The sequence below is a fragment of the Nycticebus coucang genome, chromosome 10, assembly GCF_027406575.1.
Source record: "Nycticebus coucang isolate mNycCou1 chromosome 10, mNycCou1.pri, whole genome shotgun sequence".
Lineage (NCBI taxonomy): Eukaryota > Metazoa > Chordata > Mammalia > Primates > Lorisidae > Nycticebus > Nycticebus coucang.
Genome location: NC_069789.1, coordinates 57,014,978 through 57,038,274, shown reverse-complemented (window position 1 = coordinate 57,038,274; position 23,297 = coordinate 57,014,978). Strand labels below are relative to the sequence as shown.

General features: G+C 51.9%; 1 protein-coding gene across 7 annotated transcripts in view; it reads left to right on the top strand.

Annotated features, from left to right (window-relative positions):
• The window catches only part of TMCC2 (transmembrane and coiled-coil domain family 2), a 47,641-nt gene extending 26,101 nt beyond the window's left edge, over positions 1-21,540 (top strand). For 4 of the 7 annotated variants that reach the window (XM_053607247.1, XM_053607246.1, XM_053607245.1 and 1 more), the window contains 3 exons: positions 16,488-17,428; positions 19,298-19,433; positions 19,971-21,540. In XM_053607247.1, the coding sequence (XP_053463222.1) occupies positions 16,488-17,428; positions 19,298-19,433; positions 19,971-20,282 (1,389 nt within the window). In that variant the 3' untranslated portion in view covers positions 20,283-21,540. Of the gene's footprint in view, positions 1-3,289; positions 3,500-4,268; positions 4,452-15,524; positions 15,667-16,487; positions 17,429-19,297; positions 19,434-19,970 lie in introns of those variants that run through there. The other 3 variants (XM_053607250.1, XM_053607252.1, XM_053607249.1) reach the window with 3 other exon arrangements.
• The last annotated feature ends 1,757 nt before the right edge of the window (positions 21,541-23,297 follow it).

Here is a 23,297-nt window from a genome sequence, read left to right as displayed (position 1 = left end):
TTTTTTGGTGTTGTTCTTTTCTCCTAAAGCCTATGACTTCTCAGGTTTCCCACCCTTCAAATGTGTGGTTTGTGCATTGAAGTTGGGAGATTTTAAAAAAGGGGGTAGGAAAGAACTGAAGAATAATAACAAGCAAAGAAAGAGGACAAATTTATAATATTAAAGTTATTTCTATTTGAATCTAATCATTTGTACCCTCATATTGATCTGAAATAAAAAATAATATTAAAGGAGGAAGGGGCTTGACATAAAAGTTAAGGGAAGAGGAAGAAGGGTGAGCGGACCAAACTAAGGGGAACCCAGTAAAAGAGAAGGCTGAGATCTTCTGGACGTGCAGAGAGCAGAGCCTATGTCCAGGAGCTAGGCTTCCTTCCAGTACACCCTTTCAGGGTGACAAGAACCTGTCTGTTGCCAGCAAACTCAGGCTTAACTGGGAAGGGTGGGAAAAGGCTGGAGACCCTCTGCCACAGCTCAGTTGTCTGCCCTGTGCTTTGCCAGTGGTGACTGCCTTCCTCACTGGGATGTGGCCTCATCTCAGCCAGGCCAGAAGGGGGCGGCAGAGAGGGATGGCCAAGATTGATGAGGAAATGCGCATGATGCCGCGTACCCAGTGGCTGCTTTCTTTTGCAGGCCAGTAGCCTCGCAGCCCGTGTCCTTTCAGAGCGCATTGCTTTACTGTCCTTAGCAGCTCTTCTCAGGTGGCCTGCTGCTTTCTCAACTTTGCTCCCTATCGTGGCTACTTTTCTGGCTTTTTCTGTCCCAGGCCAAGCCTTCCGGATACCGTTTGTGTGTGCACGTGCATATACACGTGGTCAGGAAACCTCAAGGCTAGTCACCTATTTTGATAGAACCTAGTGACAGCTATTTGCACTAGGGCCCTGGTCACACATAACCATTTGTAGCCAGGAAAACTGAGGTTCAGCTGCAAAGAATTTCTGAGGCTCGGCCCCATTCAACCTCCCCTCTGTCTCTCAGTGACGCCAGTGTCATTCCCCTGGGCCCCTTCATGTGGGCTGCTGCTTTGCAAGTGCTCCCACCACCTCTTGCAGTTGTGAAGCAGCAATGGCAGGCTAAGGATCTCCACCAGGCGTCCTCAAACTGCGGCCCGCGGGCCACATGAAGCGGTGTGAATTGTATTTGTTCCCGTTTTGTTTTTTACTTCAAAATAAGATATGTGCAGTGTGCATAGGAATTTGTTCATAGTTTTTTTGTTTTTTCTTTTTTGTAGAGACAGAGTCCCACACTATGGCCCTCGGTAGAGTGCCGTGGCCTCACACAGCTCACAGCAACCTCCAACTCATGGGCTTAGGCGATTCTCTTGCCTCAGCCTCCCGAGTAGCTGGGACTACAGGCGCCCACCACAACGCCCGGCTATTTTTTGGTTGCAGTTTGGCCGGGGCTGGGTTTGAACCCGCCACCCTTGGCATATGGGGCCGGCGCCCTACTGACTGAGCCACAGATGCCGCCCCATAGTTTGTTTTTTTTTTAAACTATAGTCCAGCCCTCCAGCGGTCTGAGGGACAGTGAATTGGCCCCCTGTTTAAAAAGTTAAGGATGCCTGATCTAGACCAAGATCTAGCTCTGACTACCCAGCACTCTTTGGGCCACTGCAAGGTTTATCCGGTGCCCTGGGAGCCCAGCTGTGGTGTATCTTCCTGCCAGACACACTCGCCCTCTGTCCCACACTTTTTTTTTTTTTTTTTTTGGCCGGGGCTGGGTTTGAACCCGCTGCCTCTGGTATATGGGGCCAGTGCCCAACTCCTTTGAGCCACAGGCGCCGCCCCCTCTGTCCCACTCTTTACACACTCCTCCCATTGCAACTGTGGAGACAGCCTCAGAGCCTGCAGTGCCTTGACCAAGGCGACAGAACAAGGGTGGACGTGAGTCTCATGCTCAGGGTTCTGTATCACTTTTCCCACATTGCCACTGTGCCTTCAGCTCTCTGTGTCCTTGGCAGATTGGGGAACATGTCTCAAGTATAAAGACAGGAACAGACTAAGAGGAAAAAAAGCTCGCCCTCCCGCTAGCTTCCCTCGCAGACACCCCGCTGGTGATTCCTATTTGTTTCCTTTCTCTTAGCAGACTATTTGCTCATGTCTGAACCCCCCTTTGCCTGCTGTTTAGTTATTGTGCTGATGGGTAAGTTGTTCCTGGTGATGCTTGGGGTTGGGAGCGACTCCTAAGAGTCAGTATGGCCTTGCAGGAACTTCTTTCTCCCACTTCTGAGCCTTCATGATCCCAGAAAGCCTGGGGAGTAAGACCTACTGTGTGTGCACAGGGCCCCTGGGGCTCAGCTCACCCAGGCCCTCTCCACCTACCTCTGCCTTCTGCTGCTACTCTCTTGTCTTTTTTCCTCTTTTTTGCTAATAAGAAAAGGTTAAAAATTTTAGCTTGGGGGTGGCCCCTGTAGCTCAAGCAGCTAAGGCACCAGCCACATACACCAGAGCTGGGGGGTTTGAATCCAACCCGGGCCTGCCAAACAATGACAACTACAACCAAAAAGTAGCCGGGTGTTGTGACGGGCACCTGTGGTCCCAGCTACTCGGGAGACTGAGGCAAGAGAATCACTTAAGCCCAGGAATTGGAGGTTGCTGTGAGCCGTGATGCCATGGCACTCTACCATGGTGATAGCTTGAGGCTCTGTCAACAAAAAAAAAAAAAAAATTTGGTGGGGCCTAGAAAGGAGGGAGCAGAGAAGGGAGGTCTTGAATATGAAAAGACTAAGCTGTCTTTGTTGCTACCTAGGACAGCCCACCAGTGGATGGACTGTCTTTCATTGCAGCTGACTGAGTTAGGTTATTCAGTCATTCTGTAATGTAAATATTGAGGGAAATTCAGTCCTATGCTAGGCACTGTGAAAGGCCCAGATAAATATAAGGGCCCAAATTACAGTTCAATACGACCTATTTACAAATAATTATCATGCATGGTACTGCAGTGTAAAGATTAAGTACCATAGGGGTATAGAAGTGGGGAGCTGCTGAAAGTGTTCTCTGACCCTACAGGTAAGAGCTTGCCCCAGAAATCGGGACCTGTGTCATGTGCCTTTGCCACACTTCTGTCCTCACAAACTCCAAATCATTGGCCCCCACAAATGTTTGTACAGTTTCTATGAGCCCAGGATGTGGGGACTCCTGATCTTGGTGACTTTGGCTGCCAGCCCTGGCACTGGCCCTCAGAGATAGCACTGGGTCCTTATCTCTTCACACCTTCTTGAACTTGGGACTGCCCCATCAGCGTGACCTATGTTGAACCTCAGTATTTAAGCCCTGAGTTCCCTTGCGGACTTAAGCGGGTGCAGAATCCGTATCTTTGAACAGTGTGATTCTGCTGTGGGAAACTGCCATTGGAGAGACCTAGTGGCCCCAGGGCTCTGCCGCCATCGGATCACTCACTGTCCTCAGCTGTGGACCTCTGGCCCCCTCTGCTGGCCACTCACAAGATTTCAAGATTTCCTGCTGGGGCTGTCGAGATGAAGTCCAAGGAGGGAAAGACTGCTGTGAGTTTGTCAGCCGTGTTTTATCCTGGGTGTTTTTGCCTTGCAGTGTTAGGGAGAGAGAGCAGGGAGTGGGAAGTAGAAACTAGTGGAGAATTTGCCACAGTGGTTTCCAGAGCAGATAGTGGATTTCTGGGACAGGACCTTAGGGCTGAGGAATTCCCCGGGTGAGACTGGCTGCGGTCTGCTTCCTCCAGTTGGTTATTCGAGTAGAGAGGCTGCCTTGGAAGTGATGGTGCTTTAAACCAGTGGAGACGGCAGCAGGTGGAAAGGGAGAGGACTCCGAGTAGAGCTGGATATGTTAGGATCTGCTAAGGATTCCTCCTCCAGGCCCTAGTCTTCTTGGCTTTGGACAGGTCCTCCCTATCTTGACTAGGAAGCCTGGCTAGGAGGCCCACTTCCATTGTGAGCTGAAGCAGGGAATTGGTGAGATGGTGCTGTGTGCATGTGACAGGTATTTCTGGACATGTGTGGTGGGAGGGGCAGCGTGAAGCACACGAGTGGGTGAGCAACACGAGTGCACACGTTCTATGTCCCTATATATGCTCCTCCTCTGTTGGTCCGTGTCACACTCGGGCATCCTCATGCATACTGAACTCGCAGTGGCAACAGCTGGACTTGGGCAGGGCACCTCCTCAGAGCTTGGTCCTCCCACTTGGTGATCCTCCCCGTCTCCTGCCAGATGGGAAGGAACAGCCTCTAAGCCCCAGGGGAGGGGGAAATCTCCCAGAGCAATCCACCTCTAATCCCCAGACTGGGGCTCAGGCTGGAGATGGCGGCTGCAGAGCCTGGCAGCTCAGGCACACCTGCTCGCAGGCCCCGGCTTCCTGCAGCCAGCCCAGTGCTGCCCAGGGACTGTGACCCTGGTGGCCTGGCCCAGTCTGCTGACAGCTGGGGGCTTAGAACCCCTGGCACCTCATCGCCAGCACGACTTTGGGAAACTTTGCCGACGCAGGTGAGGCTACCAGTGGGTGGAAGGAAAGAAGTTCACCAGGCAGGGCAGGGTTGGGATTGTGGGATGGGACTGGCCCTTCTTTTCTCTGGTTATAGAGAGCTCTTTGTGGATGGAAGAAGGGGAGAAACTTAGGGTGACAAGTGCTAGGAGAGCACCTGGGGTTGGGTGTGGAGTGCCTGCTGCAAGAGGACAGAGTAATCACCACAGAGACCCCTCCAGAAGCCAGCAGCCATGTGGCACTTCAACTGGGGCCAGGGGAGCTTAACTAGAGGGATGTTTCTGGTATGGAGACACAGATGGAGTGCGAAGGGTGAGGTCTAGTGAACACTGACCTTCAGTGGATCGTGGAGAGTCTAGAGGCAGCAAAGTGTTTGGACACTGAGAGGTGTTGGAGAATTCAGAGGATGGAGAAGGTAGAAGACTCCACGGGGAGAGGGCAGCTCTGGGCCCCGTCCAGGGGTAGCAGGAAGAGAGGGAGAGGACTCTGGGGGGACTGTGGTGTGAGGAGACAAGAGGCCATTTATATGGACAAAAGGGGTTTGTTCTTCACAGGCCAGGGACTGAGGGGAGGGTGCAGCTTTGACCAGAACTAAGGGGAGGCTCAAACAGAAAGGGCCAGAAGCCGAGGGTTAGATGGGAGAATGTCGCTCCATCAGAAGAGAGTTGTCCATAGGGTCAGGGCAGGAGGAAGAACTTGCTGGCTGCTAGAGGGGCAGACTGAAGCCTCTGTGTGGCACCCAGTTGCTGGGACAATGGGCAGCTTAGCTGTACACTACCTCGGGACAAGTAGATCCTGTGTGGAAAGCGGAATGTGTTTCCCCGTTTACCTGTAGTCTGCACCCTGAAATCTCCTTGTAGGAGCGAGAAATGTCTTATAAAGCCACCGAGGGCACGCTCTGCCCCTTGGATCCCCCATATAGTGATTGAGGCCTCGCTGCATAATTCTTTCACCCTACTCAGCCCCAGATGAACCGGCCCAGATGTACGCACTGCTCCTGGTATGCCCCATGGAGTGTCTTAAGCATCTGCTTCCTGCCCTCTGGAGAAAAGCCACTCAGGCTCCCAGGCACCCATGGAACATATTGGTGGGCTGTTCCTCCTCCGCCCCTTTGCCCACCTGGGAGCGCTTGGGTCAGCTGTGATGACACATCCAGAACTACATTGAGCAGCCTGCTGCTGCCCAGATATCCCCTTCAGGAAGGCAGAGAGCCACTGAGAGACTGGGGGCAGCTCCTGACTTCAAGACTGAGAGTTGGAATAATTTCTCCAGCCTGCTCTGGGGAGAATGCCAGGTTCCCTCTCTCCTAGCATCACTGTGGATTTTCCTCTCCATCCTGGTCTAGTTTACCTCCCTTTCCCTCTGGGAACTAGTAGAAAAAGTGACTGTCAGTGTTCTCCATCTAGAGAAGGCCAATGAAGTCAGAGTCACGGGGCAGCAATCAGTAGATTGAAGCATCTCTGCTCAGTCACTGTGGCCTGACAGCCCCACTGGCCTGTGGGGCTCTGACCCACTAGAAGCCCTGACCCTGCTCCCAGGAGCACCAGCCTGCATGGACCTTACCTGCTTGGCCAGGCCCAGAGACGTGTCAGGGCTGACACCTGCTTCTGTTGTTCCCAGGACCACAGGGCTTCCCTAAAGGGAAGCACAGGACCCTAAGCAGCTTTTTCTGTCTTTGTTTTTTCCTTCTAGGAGTGACTTTATGTTGTCTTTCCAACTCCTGAGCAGATGGCTAGGACAGGAAGGTCCCTTCTTTCATGTCAGCCTGCTGTGGGGACTTTTTATAAGTCTGGGAAGGGGCTGTCTGCCTCAGGGTGAGGAGGGCACAATGTGGAGCCTTCTTGTGCACCAGGGACCACAGGAGTGAAGCACACGCTCACTGTAAGTGGTAAATGTTTCCATGGTCCATCTCAGAGAATGTTTAATGCATTTATATTGCTGAAGAAAGAGAACTGTGGTCCACATTTCACAATTTACATAACTAGTACTGCCCAGCCCCTATCCCAGCTTCACTTAAGCCTGGATACTTTGTCCTGACGGTGTCTACTCTGTGCCCCCTGAACGTCAGGGGTCAAGGCTAGTCTAGTGAGCAAGAGGAAGAGCAGGCATCCTTTCCAGGCTGGGTTAATTTGAGGATACCGAGCTCAGGCCCCCGAAGAGGTGGAAGCCCTGGGAAGGCCATGGGAGCCAGGGCTGGGGAGCCCTGATCCGGCAGCTCCTGTAACCTGGCAGACAGCCTAATCCAGCTTCCCTTAGTGTTGCTGGAAAGGGGCCGGGGGTGAGCCCATGGTGCCACCAAGGCCATGTGGAGGGGGTGCACTGACCAAAGGTAGGTGTCGTTGGAACAGGGAGAGGAATAGGGAAAGTTGGGTGCTGGACGCTTAGAAATGTCCTGTCTTTGGCTAATCCAGAACATTCCTCAGTACTTCTTGGACTTCAAAAGAATAAAGCCTGGCCCGGTGGGCTCCCTAAGCAGGCACCACCTGGTGGATGAGTTCATGGAAGAAGCATGACTCTCCCTCCCTCCTCAGTTCTCTTCTTGGTGCTTGCCCAGCCTGTTCATAGGGATTGAGCTGGAGAAAGGGACTGGTGGTGTGGCCAGCCCATCTCAGGCAGGACAGTGGGGTGAGGAGGCCATGGCGCGGGGGCCACAACCTCAGTTGCGGTGCTGGCAGCTGGGCATGGACAGAGAGCTGGGAGGGCAGGGTCTGAGTGAGGCTCTGTGACAGTTTGGAGAGGAGCAGTGGTGCTGTAGCCCATCTGCACCCTGCTCCTAGCTGAGGGGCCCTGGGTGTGTCTGACTGCTGGTGATCGGAAGTTGGGTGATCTGTTTTAGCCCTCCTTTTGGTCATCCAGCCCACCATGGTGAGAAGGGGATTGGGCGTGTGTTAGGAAAAGTGGTCCACGTTAGGCAATGAGGTGAAGACCCAGATGTCCCTCCCCCACCCCCGCAGACCCACTCTGTGATGGGACACTAGTTGGAGCTGTGGCCCACGACAGTGAAGGACCTTGGCCCTCCACACCCAGGCTGCGCACCATCACGTCTGTCTAGTTCCAGAACATTTCATCACCCCAGGGAAACCCCAGACCCATGAAGCAGTCACCCCCCTCTTCTTCTCTATTCCCCGTCACCATGGCAACCACTAATCTGCTTTCTGTCTCTGGGGATTGAACTATTCTGGATATTCCATGTAATGGAATCGTTCAGCGTGCAGCCTTCCGTGTCTGGCTTCTTTCGCTGAGCATGTTTTCAAAGTTCATCCATGTTACAGCATTATCAATACTTCATTCCCTCTATGGCCAAATAATACTCCTGCATATGGAATATTATGTTCTGTCGACCCATTCAGCAGTTAACAGGCATCTGAAGTTGTGTCCAGCTTTGGCTGCTGTGAATAGTACTGCCGTGGACATTTGTGTACAAGTGTTTATTGGAATAGCCATTTTCGATGCTTCTGGGTGTATACCTAGGAGTGGGATTGCTGGGTCATATGGTAGTTCTATGTTTAATGTTGAGGACCTGCCAAACTGTTTTCCTCATGGCTGCTTCATTTACATTCCCACCAGCAATGCACAAGGGTTTCAATTTCTGCACATGCTCACCAACACGTAGTTCCTTACAAAAAGTGATTACAGCCATTCTAAGGGGTATGAAGTGTCTCCTGTCTGTGTATGATGGGACACCTGCTGTATGCTCTCTACTCGGTGTTCATTTCATCCTCCTGATAACCCTTTAAAGTAGGTAGAATGACCCCCCCTTTTCCAATGAGAAAAGTGAGGCTCAGGGAGGATAATGACACGTACATGGGCACACAGTTGGTGACAGAAGCAGGATCTAAATTGGTACCAACTTCAAATTTAGGACCCTTTCTATTGCCTTGCATAGGACCATTGCCTGTCTCATTGTTATTCTTTTTTGGAAAATCTCTTTCTCCTCTTCTCATAGTCCATCCTGTTCCATCACTCCGATCCTGTTCCATCACTCTGAACAGCTTTCTCATCAACTCCCTAGCTCTGTTTACTTCAGTTGCCCCACCCGTCTTCAGTCCTGAAAGGGAGCTGTCACCAGGGGTGTATGGAAGGCAGGCCATGGAGAACTCCCCACTTTCCTCAGCCATGCCACCTCCCTTCATAGGGAAAATGAAGTAGGGAGTTCTGTGATTGCAGATGGACCAGAGGGAGGGGCTGGTATCCTGCTTCAGGACTTCCAGGCCCCTCTGCTGCACCATCAGGCCTGGGAATATCTTCCTCTCTTTTGTGGGGAGTTTGTAGCCAGCTTCAAGTCCACTTTTCCATTTGTAATGAGACAGCTCAGCATTTCAAGGACCTGAATGGTCTAGGTTCCCTCCTGGGATGGGGGTCCATACTAAAGACCCTGGAGAGGAGAGGTAGGGGGGTGTAAGCAGGCTGCAGGCAGGGGTGAGCTCAGTCTCTGTGGTCAGTCCCATAAGTTGGCAGGAGGAGTTACTCAAGGGAGTTAATAATTCAAATGTAAGTGGTTCCTGAGGTGTTTCAGCCTTGAGACCAAAAACCACCAACAGGATCTTGGTATTTCCCACGTGGTGTTTCCCCAGATCCACCCCCCTAACCTCACACACAAAACACCTCCCTCCCTCATTTGATGCTTGCACATATGTGCACACCCCGAAGCTTGAGAGGGGGCTGGGGGCTGTAATAGGTGAGTGAAGCCTTTATGGAGAGCACTAGGATTGGGGTGAGCTCCAGTGAGGAAAGCAGATGTCGCAGTAAGGTCTTCAGAGGTGGCTTTAAATCCTGCAACTACTATCTGGATGTTTGTGGAGAGGGAAAGGTACAGCTGGGCAGAACCCCTTTCTTTCTTTCTTTCTTTTTTTTTTTTTTTTTGTAGAGACAGAGTCTCACTTTATGGCCCTCGGTAGAGTGCCGTGGCCTCACACAGCTCACAGCAACCTCCAACTCCTGGGCTTAAGCGATTCTCTTGCCTCAGCCTCCCAAGTAGCTGGGACTACAGGTGCCTGCCACAACGCCCGGCTATTTTTCTGTTGCAGTTTGTCCAGGGCCGGGTTTGAACCCGTCACCCTCAGTATATGGGGCCGGCGCCTTACCGACTGAGCCACAGGTGCCACCCTTTCTTTTTTTTTTTTTTTTTAAGAATTATTTTATTTTTTTAAATTTTCTGTTGCAGTTTTTTTTTTGGCCGTGGCTGGGTTTGAACCTGCCACCTCCGGCATATGGGGCTGACCCATATGCCGGAGGTGGCATATGGGTTTGAACCTGCCACCTCCGGCATATGGGGCTCACCCCACTCCTTTGAGCCACAGGCACCGCCCTTTCTTTTTCTTTGTTCACAGTTCCAGCTATATGAAATTCTTTTTTTTTTTTTAAGGCAGAGTTTCACTTTCAGTATGCCATGATGTCACATCTCACAGCAACCTCAAACTCTTGGGCTCAAGCAATTCTCTTGCCTCAGCCTCCCAAGTAGCTGGGACTATAGGCACCCGCCTCAACACCCAGCTATTTTTAGAGACGGGTGAGCCTGTAGATCTGCAGGTGCTATCCATGATGGAGTTATGTCCTGAGTTTTGAATCAGACATGATTCAAATTTTAGGTTCTTTACTTAACAGTTGTATAGTCCTGGGCAAGTTACCTAATATCTCTGGGCCTTGGTTTCTTCTTCTGTAAAGTGGAAATAATAGTGCTGCCTACTGGCTCAGAGTCTGTAGCTCAGTGAGTAGGGCGCCGGACACATACACCGAAGCTGGAGGGTTCGAGCCTGGCCTGGGCCTGCAAAACGACAATGACAACTGCAACCAAAAAATAGCTGGGTGTAGTGGTGGGTGCCTATAGTCCCAGCTACTCAGGAGGCTGAGGCAAGAGAATCGCTTAAGCTCAAGAGTTTGAGGTTACTGTGAGCTGTGACTTCACAGCACTCTACTGAGGGTGACATAGTGAGACTGTCTCAAAAAAAATAATAATAATAATGCTGCCTACTTCATGAGGTTGTTACTAGGATTAAATGAATTAATGTGTGTAAAACAGTTAGAGCCATGTCTGGCACATGGCAATCAGTGTTAGTGGTGGTACAGTCATTCCTAGGTATCCAAGGAGGATTGGTTCCAGAACCTCCCTGCCCCATACCAAAATCTGCAGATGCTTAAGTTTGTTATATAAAAATGGCTTGGTATTTGCATATAATCTACACACATCCTCCCATATACTTTAAATCATCTCCAGAGGCCAAGTACAGCGGCTCATGCCTGTAATGCTAGTGATCTGGAGTTACAAGGCAGGAAGACTTCATGAGGTCAGGAGTTTGAGACCAGCCTGAACCAAAGCAAGACCCTTTCTTTACAAAAAATAGAAAAACTAGCCGGATGTTGTGGCATGTATCTATAGTCCTAGCTACTTGGGAGGCTGAGGCAGAAGGATCACTTCAGTCTAAGAATAAGGTTTCAATGAGCTGTGATGATGTCAGGGCACTCTAGCCTGGATGACTAAGAGTCTGTCTCAAAAAAACAAAACAAACAAACAAAAAACTCAAGGCTGGACACAGTGGTTCATGTCTCTGGGAGGCCAAGGCCAGTGAATGGCTTAAGCTCAGGAGTTTGAGACCACCCTAAGAAAGAGCAAGACCCTATCTCTACTAAAAACAGAAAAACTAGGTGGTGCCCATAGCTCAGTGAGTAGGGCACTGGCCACATACACCGAGGCTGGCGGGTTCAAATGTGGCCTGGGCCAGCTAAAACAACAATGACAACTGCGATAACAAAATAATAATAAATAAATGAACAAATAAATAAATAAACTAGCCAGGCATTGTGGCACATGCCTATTGTCCCAGTTGCTTGGAAGGCTGAAGCAAGAAGATTGCCAAGAGAGTTTGAGGTTACTGTGAGCTATGATGTCATAGCACTCTACCTAGGGTAACAGAGTAAGACTTGGTCTCAAAAAAAAAATCTAAGGGCGGCGCCTGTGGCTCAGTTGGTAAGGTGCCGGCCCCATATACCAAGGGTGGCGGGTTCAAACCCAGCCCTGGCCTAACTGCAACCAAAAAATAGCCGGGCGTTGTGGCGGGCGCCTGTAGTCCCAGCTACTCGGGAGGCTGAGGCAAGAGAATCACTTAAGCCCAGGAGTTGGAGGTTGCTGTGAGCTGTGTGAGGCCACGGCACTCTACCGAGGGCCATAAAGTGAGACCCTGTCTCTATAAAAAAAAAAAAAAAAAAAAATCTAAAATACCTAATACAATGTAAATGCTATATAAATTGTTACTTTACTGTGTTGTTTTTTGTTTTTTTTTTTTTTTTTGGTTTTTGGCCGGGGCTGGGTTTGAACCCGCCACCTCCGGCATATGGGACCGGCGCCCTACTCCTTGAGCCATAGGCGCCGCCCTACTGTGTTGTTTTTTAATTTGTATTATTTTTATTGTTACTTTATGTTGGTTTATTTTTATTTTTTATTTTTTGAGAGACAGGGTCTCAAGCTGTCACCTTGGGTAGAGTGCCATGGTGTCACAGCTCATAGCAACCTCAAACTCTTAGGCTCAAGAGATTCTCTTGCCTCAGCCTCCCAAGTAGCCGGGACTACAGGCACCTGGCATAACACCGGGCTATTGTTTTGTTTTGTTTTGTTTTTTTGGTTGCAGTTGTCATTATTGTTTTAGCTGGCGTGGGGCGGATTCTAACCCACCAGCCTCCATATACATGGCTGGCACCCTATCCACTGAGCTATGGGCACCATCTTGTTTTTTTAAAAAAGACTTTCGATCAGCTCGGCGCCTGTGGGTCATGCGGCTAAGGCGCCAGCCCCATACACCTGAGCTGGCGGGTTGGAATCCAGCCCGGGCCCGCCAAACAACAATGACGTCTGCAACCAAAAAATAGCTGGGTATTGTGGCAGGCGCCTGTAGTCCCAGCTACTCTGGAGGTGGAGGCAGGAGACTCACTTGAGCCCTGGAGTTGGAGGTTGCTGTGGGCTATAATGCTATGGCACTCTACCCAGGGCGACAGCTTGAGGCTCTGTCTCAAAAAAAAAAAAAAAAAAAAGACTTTTGATCCATAGTTGGTTGTATCTGCTGATGCAGAACCTGTGGATGAAGAGAGCTGACTATAACTGTTACCTTTATCCTTTGCTCAAGGCATTTAGAACAGTAATTTGAGAGCTCCAGTTGCACAATCAGTTAGCACATGGTACTGATGATGAGAGAACAGTAATTTGAGAAGAGCCAAGAGGCCACAGGGAAAAGATGCTGCCTTCCTAGAAGTTGGTGGAGCTGAGTTCTCCCTGGGGAGGAGGACAGATTGGGGATGTTCTGAGACTGGAGATAGACCAGCTTGATCCAGGCATTGTAGACCGTCACATCACCAAGGAGGTCACCAGGCCTCCATGGAGGGACAGGGAGCAGTTGGTGTGCTGCTGCAGGATTCTCAGGCTTGAGTCTGAGTATAGAAGAGGGGTGAGCAAGGGGGCCAAGACCCCGGCCCAAGCCTTTGTACCCTACCATCAGGCCCCGGCTGTTTTTCTTGGGAGTACCTATTCCCCTGTCATTTGTGGGGCTTTCACATCCAGCTTCACCTCTGCTCTCCATGGGTAAGGCAGACAGATGCCTAATCGAGGGAGGAGAGGGCCAAGTCGTCAAAGAGGCTACGGCAGGTGGAGACTTCATGATTTTATACTCTTTTATGGTCCTAAAGCACTTTTCTCTTTTCACAGCATTTTCACATTTCCATGTTGCATTAGGTCCTCCCACTGTCCCCTGAGTAGGTGGTCTCTCCATTACAGAGACAAACAGCAGTGATGCAGCCAGACGCAAACCCTTTTCCTGGATGTTCTTTCCCCTAGGAGGAGAGTAAAAGAGTCCCTGGAAAGGACAGCAGCTTTTTATTTTTTTTCCTTTTTAGGAGATAGGGTCTCTCCCTGTTGCTCCGTTCTTTCTAGGCTGGAGTGCAGGTGGTGTAATCATAGTTCACTGCAGCATCGAGCTCCTGGGCTCAAATGATTCCCCCACCTCAGCCTCCCAAGTAGCTGGAACTAATAGGTGCTCACCACTGCATCTGGTTAATGTTTTTTATTTTTTGTAGAGACGAGGTCTTACTTTGTTGCCCAGGCTAGTGTCAAACTCCTGGCTTCAAGGGATCTTCCCACCACAACCTCCCAAAGTGCTGGGATTACATGCGTGAGGCATTGGACTCAGCCAGAACAGTGGCTTTATAAGAGATCCATGTTCTTTAATATCAAAGGCCATGTGTTACGTATGACACTTAATTTTATATAGTTCTATCAGTGTGGAATAAATGTGTTCGTATAATACCTGAAATAAATTCAGGCCAGCTGGATTGCCGCTCGATTCTTCCTAAAGGAGAAAAAGGGATTGTGCTGCCCAGATCCAGACGGAGAAAAAGGGATTGTGCTGCCCAGATCCAGACTCAGCATTTAATGAGTGCCTTTTGTCTACCTCACACTATGCTAAGTGCTGGCAGGATATCAACTTGTGTGATCCTCACAAGAGACATGACAGTGGGCGGCGCCTGTGGCTCAGTGAGTAGGGCGCCGGCCCCATATGCCGAGGGTGGTGGGTTCAAACCCAGCCCCGGCCAAACTGCAACAAAAAAATAGCCGGGCGTTGTGGCAGGCGCCTGTAGTCCCAGCTGCTCGGGAGGCTGAGGCAAGAGAATCGCGTAAGCCCAAGAGTTAGAGGTTGCTGTGAGCCGTGTGATGCCACGGCACTCTACCCGAGGGCAGTACAGTGAGACTCTGTCTCTACAAAAAAAAAAAAAAAAAGAAAAGAGACATGACAGTAGCTATGATTTTGCCCGTTCTATAGGCAAGGACACTGAGGACCAGGAAAATCTCAAGATGGGCCATTTGCAGTCATTGTAGGGAATGAGGCTTGAGGGGAGTGTTTAATTGAAAGATAGTTTTAAGGGCGGCGCCTGTGGCTCAGTCGGTAAGGCACCGGCCCCATATACCGAGGGTGGCGGGTTCAAACCCAGCCCCGGCCAAACTGCAACCAAAAAAAATAGCCGGGTGTTGTGGCGGGCGCCTGTAGTCCCAGCTGCTTGGGAGGCTGAGGCAGGAGAATCGCTTAAGCCCAGGAGTTGGAGGTTGCTGTGAGCTGTGTGAGGCCATGGCACTCTACCGAGGGCCATAAAGTGAGACTCTGTCTCTACAAAAAAAAAAAAAAAGAAAGATAGTTTTAAGTCAGACTCTTGTGACTGTTAGACCTCCGGCAGATCATTTGAGGGAGACTGTGGAATTGGCTCCTTGGATATAAAACATCAAGGGTTCTGAGGAGCAAAGTTCTGAACATTAGAGCACCTGGTGGGAGGGCAGGGGGACCTGCGGGGAGACCCAGAGCAACGCAAGAGGAAGAGCCTGACATCAGGAGGGCTGGGCAAGGATCGTCCTGGGCCCCAGCATCTCCAGGGGAACGGTGACCTGAAAAAGCCCCAAGAAAGCCCACAGAGGAACTGCCCTCCTCTGCCTCCTGAGTTTGACAGGCATTTGTTTTCAATAGTGTTTTGCAATAACTTTGCACCTTGGCAGAAATTGAGTCAGAGTGACTCCTGCCTGTAATTGGCATAGGCCTTTTCCGGTTCTGGCGTGGGTGAGTAGGCCACTTTCTTTGTGTTTAACCTCTTCCCCCTTGTACGTCTGACCCCACCCCCAGCCCCTCCTATACATACAAAGAGCGAAGGCTCTGACCCGGCCTTACATGATGTGTGTAAAAATACTGGGGTTGAGCCATTTCCTGCTGCTTCCGTTGTTGCATGGTGATAAGACAAAGGGACTCAGCTGTGGACCAAGATCCTCCAACTGGCTGAGGGGCCAGGCTGCTGGAGAGCTGGGCTGCGGGCTTGCCACTTTCATCCGACCTTGCATTTCCCATCTTTCCTATCTTCTGTGACCTTTCTTTCCTTCTCTCCCTCCTCCTCCCTCTTCTCCTGTCCTTGTCTCCCCAAGTTTTGTGCTACCCTGATGTCCTCAGGAAGCCCGACTGCCCTGTGGGGAGTAAAGGGGGCTGTCATTTCCTTCCTGCACATTCACCCCCTTCAAAGCTGGGTGGGTGACACCCTCAAGCCCCCAGACTGGTCCCTGCTTCCCTTGGGGCTTTAGTCCTCAGGGACCTGGCCGCACAGGTGGGTGCGTGTGCGCCTCTCCCAGTTCTGAGAAACTGGGAAGGGCTGTGTGCTCCTGCCGGCATGAAGCGAAAGAGATTGCTGACTCTGGAGGGCTGGAAGGTAATGAGGGACACTGGAGAGGTGTTAGCCGAGAGGAGATGGCCTGGTGGGCCATGTTAGCGAAAGAAGATGGGGTGGGGAGGGCAGGGAGGCATGGTGCCAAAGTGTAGGCTGTGGTAGGTTTCCAGAGAGATAGTTTGTTGCATTGGTGAGAAATCAGACCTTGAGGTTTCAGTGAGGCCTCACACCTGCTTGGTCCGTGTGCTGGAGCAATGAGAGTTCTGGGCTGGAGGTTCTGTCTTTTCCCAGCTGTGTGTCCTTAAGCAAGCTGTTTGACTTCTCTGTGCCAAAGGAGGATCAGGTCTGCCTGGATTGCATTTGAGGGATTCTGTGGGGATTGTGTAGAGAGCAGAGGTAAGACCCCTTTGTAAGAAGCAAATAGTATACAGCCCTAAGGGAATGCTGCTGTGGTGGTGGTTCTATTCTTTTGAACTTTTTTTTTTTTTTTTTTTTTTTGAGACAGTCTCACTCTGGCACTCTGGGTAGAGTGCTTGCTGTGGCATCATAGCTCACAGCAACCTCAAACTCTCAGGCTCAAGCAATCCTCATGCCTCAGCCTCCCGAGCAGCTGGGACTACAGGTGCCTGCCACAACGCCCGGTTAGTTTTTCTATTTTTAGTAGAGATGGAGTCTCACTCTTGCTGAGGCGATCCATCCCCTTCAGCCTCCCAGAGTGCTGGGATTACAGGTGTGAGCTTCCACACCCAGCTGAACACACTTTCCCTGAAGTTTCTTATTCACCCTGCACCCATTTTCCAGGTAGAAAAACAAAGTACACTTGGGCTTATGATTTTGCTTTCTCTGCTCATCTCTTTCCCCAGGTCGACAAGGGAGACCTCGTGGCCCTGAGCCTTCCCTCTGGACCCGGCCATGGTGACACTGATGGTCCCATCAGCCTGGATGTGCCAGATGGGGCACCGGACCCCCAGCGGACCAAGGCCGCCATCGACCACCTGCACCAGAAGATCCTGAAGATCACAGAGCAGATCAAGATCGAGCAGGAGGCGCGTGATGACAACGTGGCAGAATACCTAAAGCTGGCCAACAACGCGGACAAGCAACAGGTGTCACGCATCAAGCAGGTGTTCGAGAAGAAGAACCAGAAGTCGGCCCAGACTATCGCCCAACTACACAAGAAGCTGGAGCACTACCGCCGGCGCCTGAAGGAGATTGAGCAGAATGGGCCCTCACGGCAGCCCAAGGACGTGCTGCGGGACATGCAGCAGGGTCTAAAGGACGTGGGTGCCAACATGCGTGCCGGCATCAGTGGCTTTGGAGGCGGCGTGGTGGAAGGTGTCAAGGGCAGCCTCTCCGGTCTCTCACAGGCCACCCACACTGCCGTGGTGTCCAAGCCCCGGGAGTTTGCCAGCCTCATCCGCAACAAGTTTGGCAGTGCCGACAACATTGCCCACCTGAAGGACCCTCTGGAGGACGGGCCCCCAGAGGAGGCAGCCCGGGTACTGAGCGGCAGCGCCACGCTTGTGTCCAGTCCCAAGTACGGCAGTGATGACGAGTGTTCCAGTGCCAGCGCCAGCTCAGCCGGGGCGGGCAGCAACTCCGGGGCTGGGCCGGGTGGGGCGCTGGGGAGCCCCAAGTCCAACACACTATATGGCGCCTCTGGAAACCTGGACACTCTGCTGGAGGAGCTGCGGGAGATCAAGGAGGGACAGTCACACCTGGAGGACTCCATGGAAGACCTGAAGACTCAGCTGCAGAGGGACTACACCTACATGACCCAATGCCTACAAGAGGAGCGTTACAGGTAGGTGCTGGCTCCGCCCACCACCCAGCCCTGTGGTGAGGTGAGGAGCACCTGGCTTCCCACTCAGGGTTGGGAAGGCAGACAGAGAAGCATCTAGAAGGGTCCTGGGCTGCTGGAGGGGGCTGGGAGGAGGCCCTGAGGAGCCTTTCTCCACATTGGCCAGAGCAGCTGGAAGAGCACTGTGGGACCTGTGGGAGGAACATGCTGCTTTTCTCTAGATCAGCAGTTTCTCAACCTGTGGGTCACGACCCACAGGAACTGTATGAAAGGGCCATGGCATTGGGAAGATTGAGAACCACTGCTCTAGATGCTTTGAACATCAGGCCTAGATTGGTATATGGTTAGTGTACAGAACGGGAAACTGAGGTAGGGACCAGCTACATGGCCTCTCCTCTGGAGAGACTCTGGAGTCTGATTACTTTGGTTCAAATCTCAGCCCTATTATTGACTTTGTACCTTGAGCAAACTAGTTAATACGCTCTGCACCTGGTTTGCTGTCCATGACGTAGGGATAACATTAATCCCTACCTCACAGGGTTATTGTGAAGATTTAATGAGCCAAACCTATAGAGTCAAATACGTAAATATGTAGCATGGGAAGTTGGAACATCCATTTGAAGCTCCTAAGGTCAGTGGAATGGAGCTGGCATGTCTAGCCCCCTGCCTTCCTCCTTCCCTTGGGCCCTGCCCAGTTGTTTGCTCTGGTCCCCTTTTTTTGTTTTTTTTTTTTTTTTAGATTTGTGGGGTTTTTTTGTTTGTTTTTTTTTGGCCGGGGCTGGGTTTGAACCCGCCACCTCCGGCATATGGGACTGGCGCCCTACTCCTTGAGCCACAGGCGCCGCCCACTCTGGTCCCCTTTTAAGGCACTTGGCACTTGCTCCCAGGGATTTGGGGGCATCTTTTCCTTATGATCTCTTTTTCTTTCTTTTGCTTTTTTTTGAGACAGAGTGTCATTCTGTCACTGTGGGTGGAATGCCGTAGTGTCACAACAGCTCACAGCAACCTCAAACTCTCAGGCTCAAGCAATCCTCCTGTTTCAGCCTCTCAAGTAGCTGGGACTACAGGTGCCCACCACAACACCTGGCTGGTTTTTCTATTTTTAGTAGAGATGGGGTCTCGCTCTTGCTCAGGCTGGTCTTGAACTCCTGAGCTCAAGCGATCCACCCACTTCAGCCTCCCTGAGTACTGGGATTACAGGTGTGAGCCACCACACCCAGCCTTTTTCTTCTTTATACATGTGAAGGAGCCTTGGAAAATTGAGGGGGAAACTCTACCTAAAAACTAACCACTCCTGGGTGGTGCCTGTGGCTCAACGCTGGCTCCATATGCTAGAGGTGTGGCGGGTTCAAACCCAGCCCTGGCCAAAAACTGCAAAAAAAAAACAAAAACTAATCACTCCGACATCCCAGTCATCTTGGGATATTTTGTGCCTTCAGAGCAGGGATTGTATCCTCTACATCCATGTGTTCCCCAGGAGAGCATCTCAGTCCAGGGCTTAAGCAGCCTGGTTGAAATCAGTTGATCTTTAACTGATCCATTCATGAGCTGTGTGACCCCAGGCAGGTCCCTTAACCTGTGTTATTCAGTTGCATCCTGGGGTGGGGGTGGGGGAGCACTAGCACTCACCTCATGGGATCGTGAGGTGGATCCTGTGAGGTAATGTGGCTAAAACCCTTAGCACAGCACCTGGTGTAAGAAGTGCTGTGTGTAAATAGTATCTCCTATTGTTGTTGCTGTTAAAATTAGAACAGGGCTGGACACGCAGGGTGAGTTAAGTCATTGTTTGTGGAGAGAATGAATGAATCAGCTCTGGGGGAGAAGGGTAGCTTGGGGAGCCGGGACCGGTGTCATACCTCCTCCCTGTGCCAGGTATGAGAGGCTGGAGGAGCAGCTCAATGACCTGACGGAGCTCCACCAAAATGAGATGACAAACCTGAAGCAGGAGCTGGCCAGCATGGAGGAGAAGGTGGCCTACCAGTCGTACGAGAGGGCTCGGGACATTCAGGTACTGACCTCGGAAGGCCCGGACATGCTGGGTGAGCTGGCAGTGGGTTAGGGTTCTTATCTCATGGGGGATGATGGGCACAGGCTGGTCCACTGGCAGGGGCAGGTAGGCACATGGATGGAGAAGGCGGCGTGGGAGGGAGTGGAGAAAAGGGCAAGGCAGGCCTGGGGCTGAGAGTGCACTATACAAAGGCCAGGGCAAGGGCCACTGTGTCCCCCTCATCTTTGATGGTAGCCTTGCAAATGAATAATTGGAACGGCCAGGCTCTAGCCTACCCCAAGAGGGAGCTGGGATTGGGCCAGATCTTCTCCTCTCCTATTAATCAAGACTCCCATTTCCTAGTATCCTCCTCAGAGTCATCATTAAAGGACTCTACCCCCAGCTACTGCCTATCAACCTACACCTCCTCTCACCCACTCCTGGCCTTTGGAGCAGGGGACCTTGTGTAATGTCACCTTCTTGGAGGGGCAGGTAGGGCTCAGCCTAGGGGTCCTGCCCATCCTGAGCTCCCATGTGCCAACCCTTCTGCCCCTGCAGGAGGCCGTGGAGTCCTGCCTGACCCGGGTCACCAAGTTGGAGCTGCAGCAGCAACAGCAGCAGGTTGTGCAGCTGGAGGGTGTGGAGAATGCCAATGCGCGGGCACTGCTGGGCAAGTTCATCAACGTGATCCTGGCGCTCATGGCCGTGCTGCTGGTGTTTGTGTCCACCATCGCCAACTTCATCACTCCTCTCATGAAGACACGCCTGCGCATCACCAGCACCGCCCTCCTGGTCCTCATTCTGTTCCTCCTCTGGAAACACTGGGACTCCCTCACCTACCTCCTGGAGCACGTGTTGCTGGCCAGCTGAGTGGCCAGCCCACCCTTACCCTGTGCTCTCCGGTCCCCAGTTGGCCACCTTCTCCAGGAGGGACCCTGGGACTTCTTTGTGTATCCAATTTGGCCTCCTGTCCAAGCTGTCCATTCCAGCAGCTCCTACCAGCTCCTACCCCCTTCTCTGTACTTGCTTCTGTCTGATCCCTTCTCCCTATTGGCCTGAAGGGAGCTTAGAGTGCAGCCTTGCCTGGAAACACAGGGGCACCTGTGGCCAAATGGAGCAAAGGAAGACAGCGGGATTGGATTGTTTTGATTATAGTCACACAGACTTCTCCCAGCTGACCTTGGGATGCCCTGGGTCAGGAAGTTCATTGAGACTAGGAGGGGAGGGCTTTGCCTCAACTTACCTAGGAAGAAGTCTACCCAGGAGGAAGCTGTGATTCCCTCTGGTGGAGATGGTCAGGATGAAGGCAAGAGAGTGAGGGAAGAGGCTCTGCTGGCCCCAGAGAGTACAGGGAGGGAGGGTCCCTAGGCTTCAGGTGCCTCCAGGGCTAGTGAGCAGGCTCTGAGCAACTACTAAGGAGCCCAGCCCCCCACCCCTCTTCCCTCTAGAGCTGGTTTGAGGCTGGCTTCTGGGCCTGGGCCCTTCTGTAATCTGAAGGATACTGGCTCTGGAGGCCAAGTGCAATGTGGCTTTGGACTTGCATTTTCCCTGCTGTTCCTTTTGCCTGTTGCTGGATCTGCTGTTTTCAGGGAAACAGTCCTCAGGGGCCACAAGCCTCAGCCTAAGACCTTAGGCCTCTGGGAGTTTGTTGGGTTTTATTTATTTATTTATTTATTTGTCCCTTACCCTGTCCCGTTGTCTTCCCCGATGAGCTTCAAGGAGAGGTCCTCCCCTCTTTTCTCTGAAGCCAGGACCAACTGTTGTCTCATCAGGCACCTCTATGCCGTTTAGCCTCTAGATAATCCTGGCTGGGAGGAGTGGGACCAAGCCACCCAGCCCCATCCTCCTGAGGTAGCCCCTAGTCGGGATGGGAGGAACGTGGCCTCTGTTTTATACGTCTATTTATTTTGTAAGTGTGAATTTGTGTGTATTTGTTTGTTGCTTTATTTTTTTAAGGCTCTGGAGTGTTGTGTATGGTTTCTTTTCACATCCCAGTCTCCCCATGGGCACTTCCAAGAAGAGAGGTGATTTCTCTGGAGAGAAAAGGAGAATCCCCTGGAGTAGGGAAAACAGTACCTGCCGGCTGTCATAACCCTCCCCAGGAATAAATATCCTCTAAATTTTCAAACCATCCTGTCGAATGTTGGTTGATTAGGTTGTCTCCATAGGAAAACCCAAGTGTCCCCCATAGCCAAACTTTCTGGGCAATGCGGGCTGGACCTCACCTGTTGGCCTGAGGCCTTCTTCCAGGATCCGACATTGAACAAGGCATCGTCCACCCTTCCCACCTTGCTTTGTAAGCCAAAACTCTGGTCTAAGTGATGCTGTAGGAAAGGATGACACCCACTGTATCCAGCTGTCCTGCATGACTTCCAGGTAGAGAGAAGTTGGGGGAAAGACACCCGTAGTGTGGCGCAGCCCCAGGCCTGGACGACAGCAGTCATGCCCAAGTGTGGCCACGGGAGGGCAGCAGAGTCCTTACTCTAAGCTCCTCTCGGAGTTCAGTCCAAAGAAGAGCAGCTGTTGGAGTTAGCTCGGCCTTGCCTGTGCCATCCAGCGGGACAGTGGGGCACCATGAGCATAGGGACAAGGCCCTCAGTGTCTGCTCAGAGGCCGTAGCCCCCACCCCTGGAAATTCCCCCAGAAGGCTACCCGTAAAGGATCTGGATTCCCAGCTGGAACCCCATAGGTTGGGAGAGGCCACCTGAGTCTCCCCACTGGGAGAAGAGGCTGACCTCCAGCCTCACAGGGACAGGAGGGAATGTGGGAAAGCACCCAGCCCAGAGCCAGAGCCCTGGGTCCTGGCCCATAATTTGTGTACCTGCAGCCAGTTTGCATCCTATCTCTGGGCCTCAGTCTCCACATCTGTAATATGGGATGGATGCAGTACCTGCTGATTTCAAGGGGCTCTGACATTGCATGGTTCTGACTGGTCAAAAGTTGCAGCTGTATTTGTGGCCTCAGGCTCAAGGAGACTCCCTAGAGTCAGGGACAGTGCCCTAACCAGATTGGAGTGGATGCTATGCTGGTGCCACAGGTACTGTGGCATTGACCCTGTGACATCTTCACCCTTGGTAAGATGTAGAAGTTTCACAGATGACCTTACTGGTGCCTTTCCTGGATCCTGCACACACCTCCCTTGGGAGCTGCAGGGGGCCTGGAGCCCACATTCCTGGGCCCCAGGAGGTAGTGGGTGGCTGCTCTAGGCTGTAGACATTTCCCACATTCTTCTCCAAGGTCAGGTGCCTTCCCTGAATTAAATGTTTCTGCCAGCCACAGTCCACATTGAGGGAGGAGGAAAGAGGGAGGAAGCATGGGGTCATTCTCAGCTGATCCTGAGGCTGCAATTTAAACTGAGGAAGTAGGGGGAGGTCAGCCCCCACTACACAGAGTCACCTGCTAAAAGCATACAATGTCAGCCGGTGGGCACCTCATCATGGCAGTGTGTCTAGTAAATCCCTGGAGCTCCTAAGGTGGGACGTTGAATCATCATTGCCTGTTTTGCCGTGGACCATCTTTCTTCAGACTGCAGGACCCTTCCCCAAGCATGTCTTACAGATCCCAGCCCCGCACCTGGGAGGCCAGAGGGCTTAGCCAGATCAGTGCACTGACCACCTTCTGTTCTAGGCTGGGTCCATACAGGGTGGAGGCAGCTGAGAATTTGTTTCCACCTGGAGTTGGCACTGGTCTGCTCTGGCAGCACGCAGTAGGCAGGTGGCTGGCTTGGGGCGGGCATGTTTACTGTGCCCGTGCAGAGCTGGCATTCCCTGTCAGCCTTGTCGAAACCATGGAGCTGCAGCAGGTGCAGACATAGCAAACAGAAGCCAGCACAGGCCAGAAGGAGGTGACTTTAACCCCTGCCAGCCCGGGTCCAGAGTGGTTCAT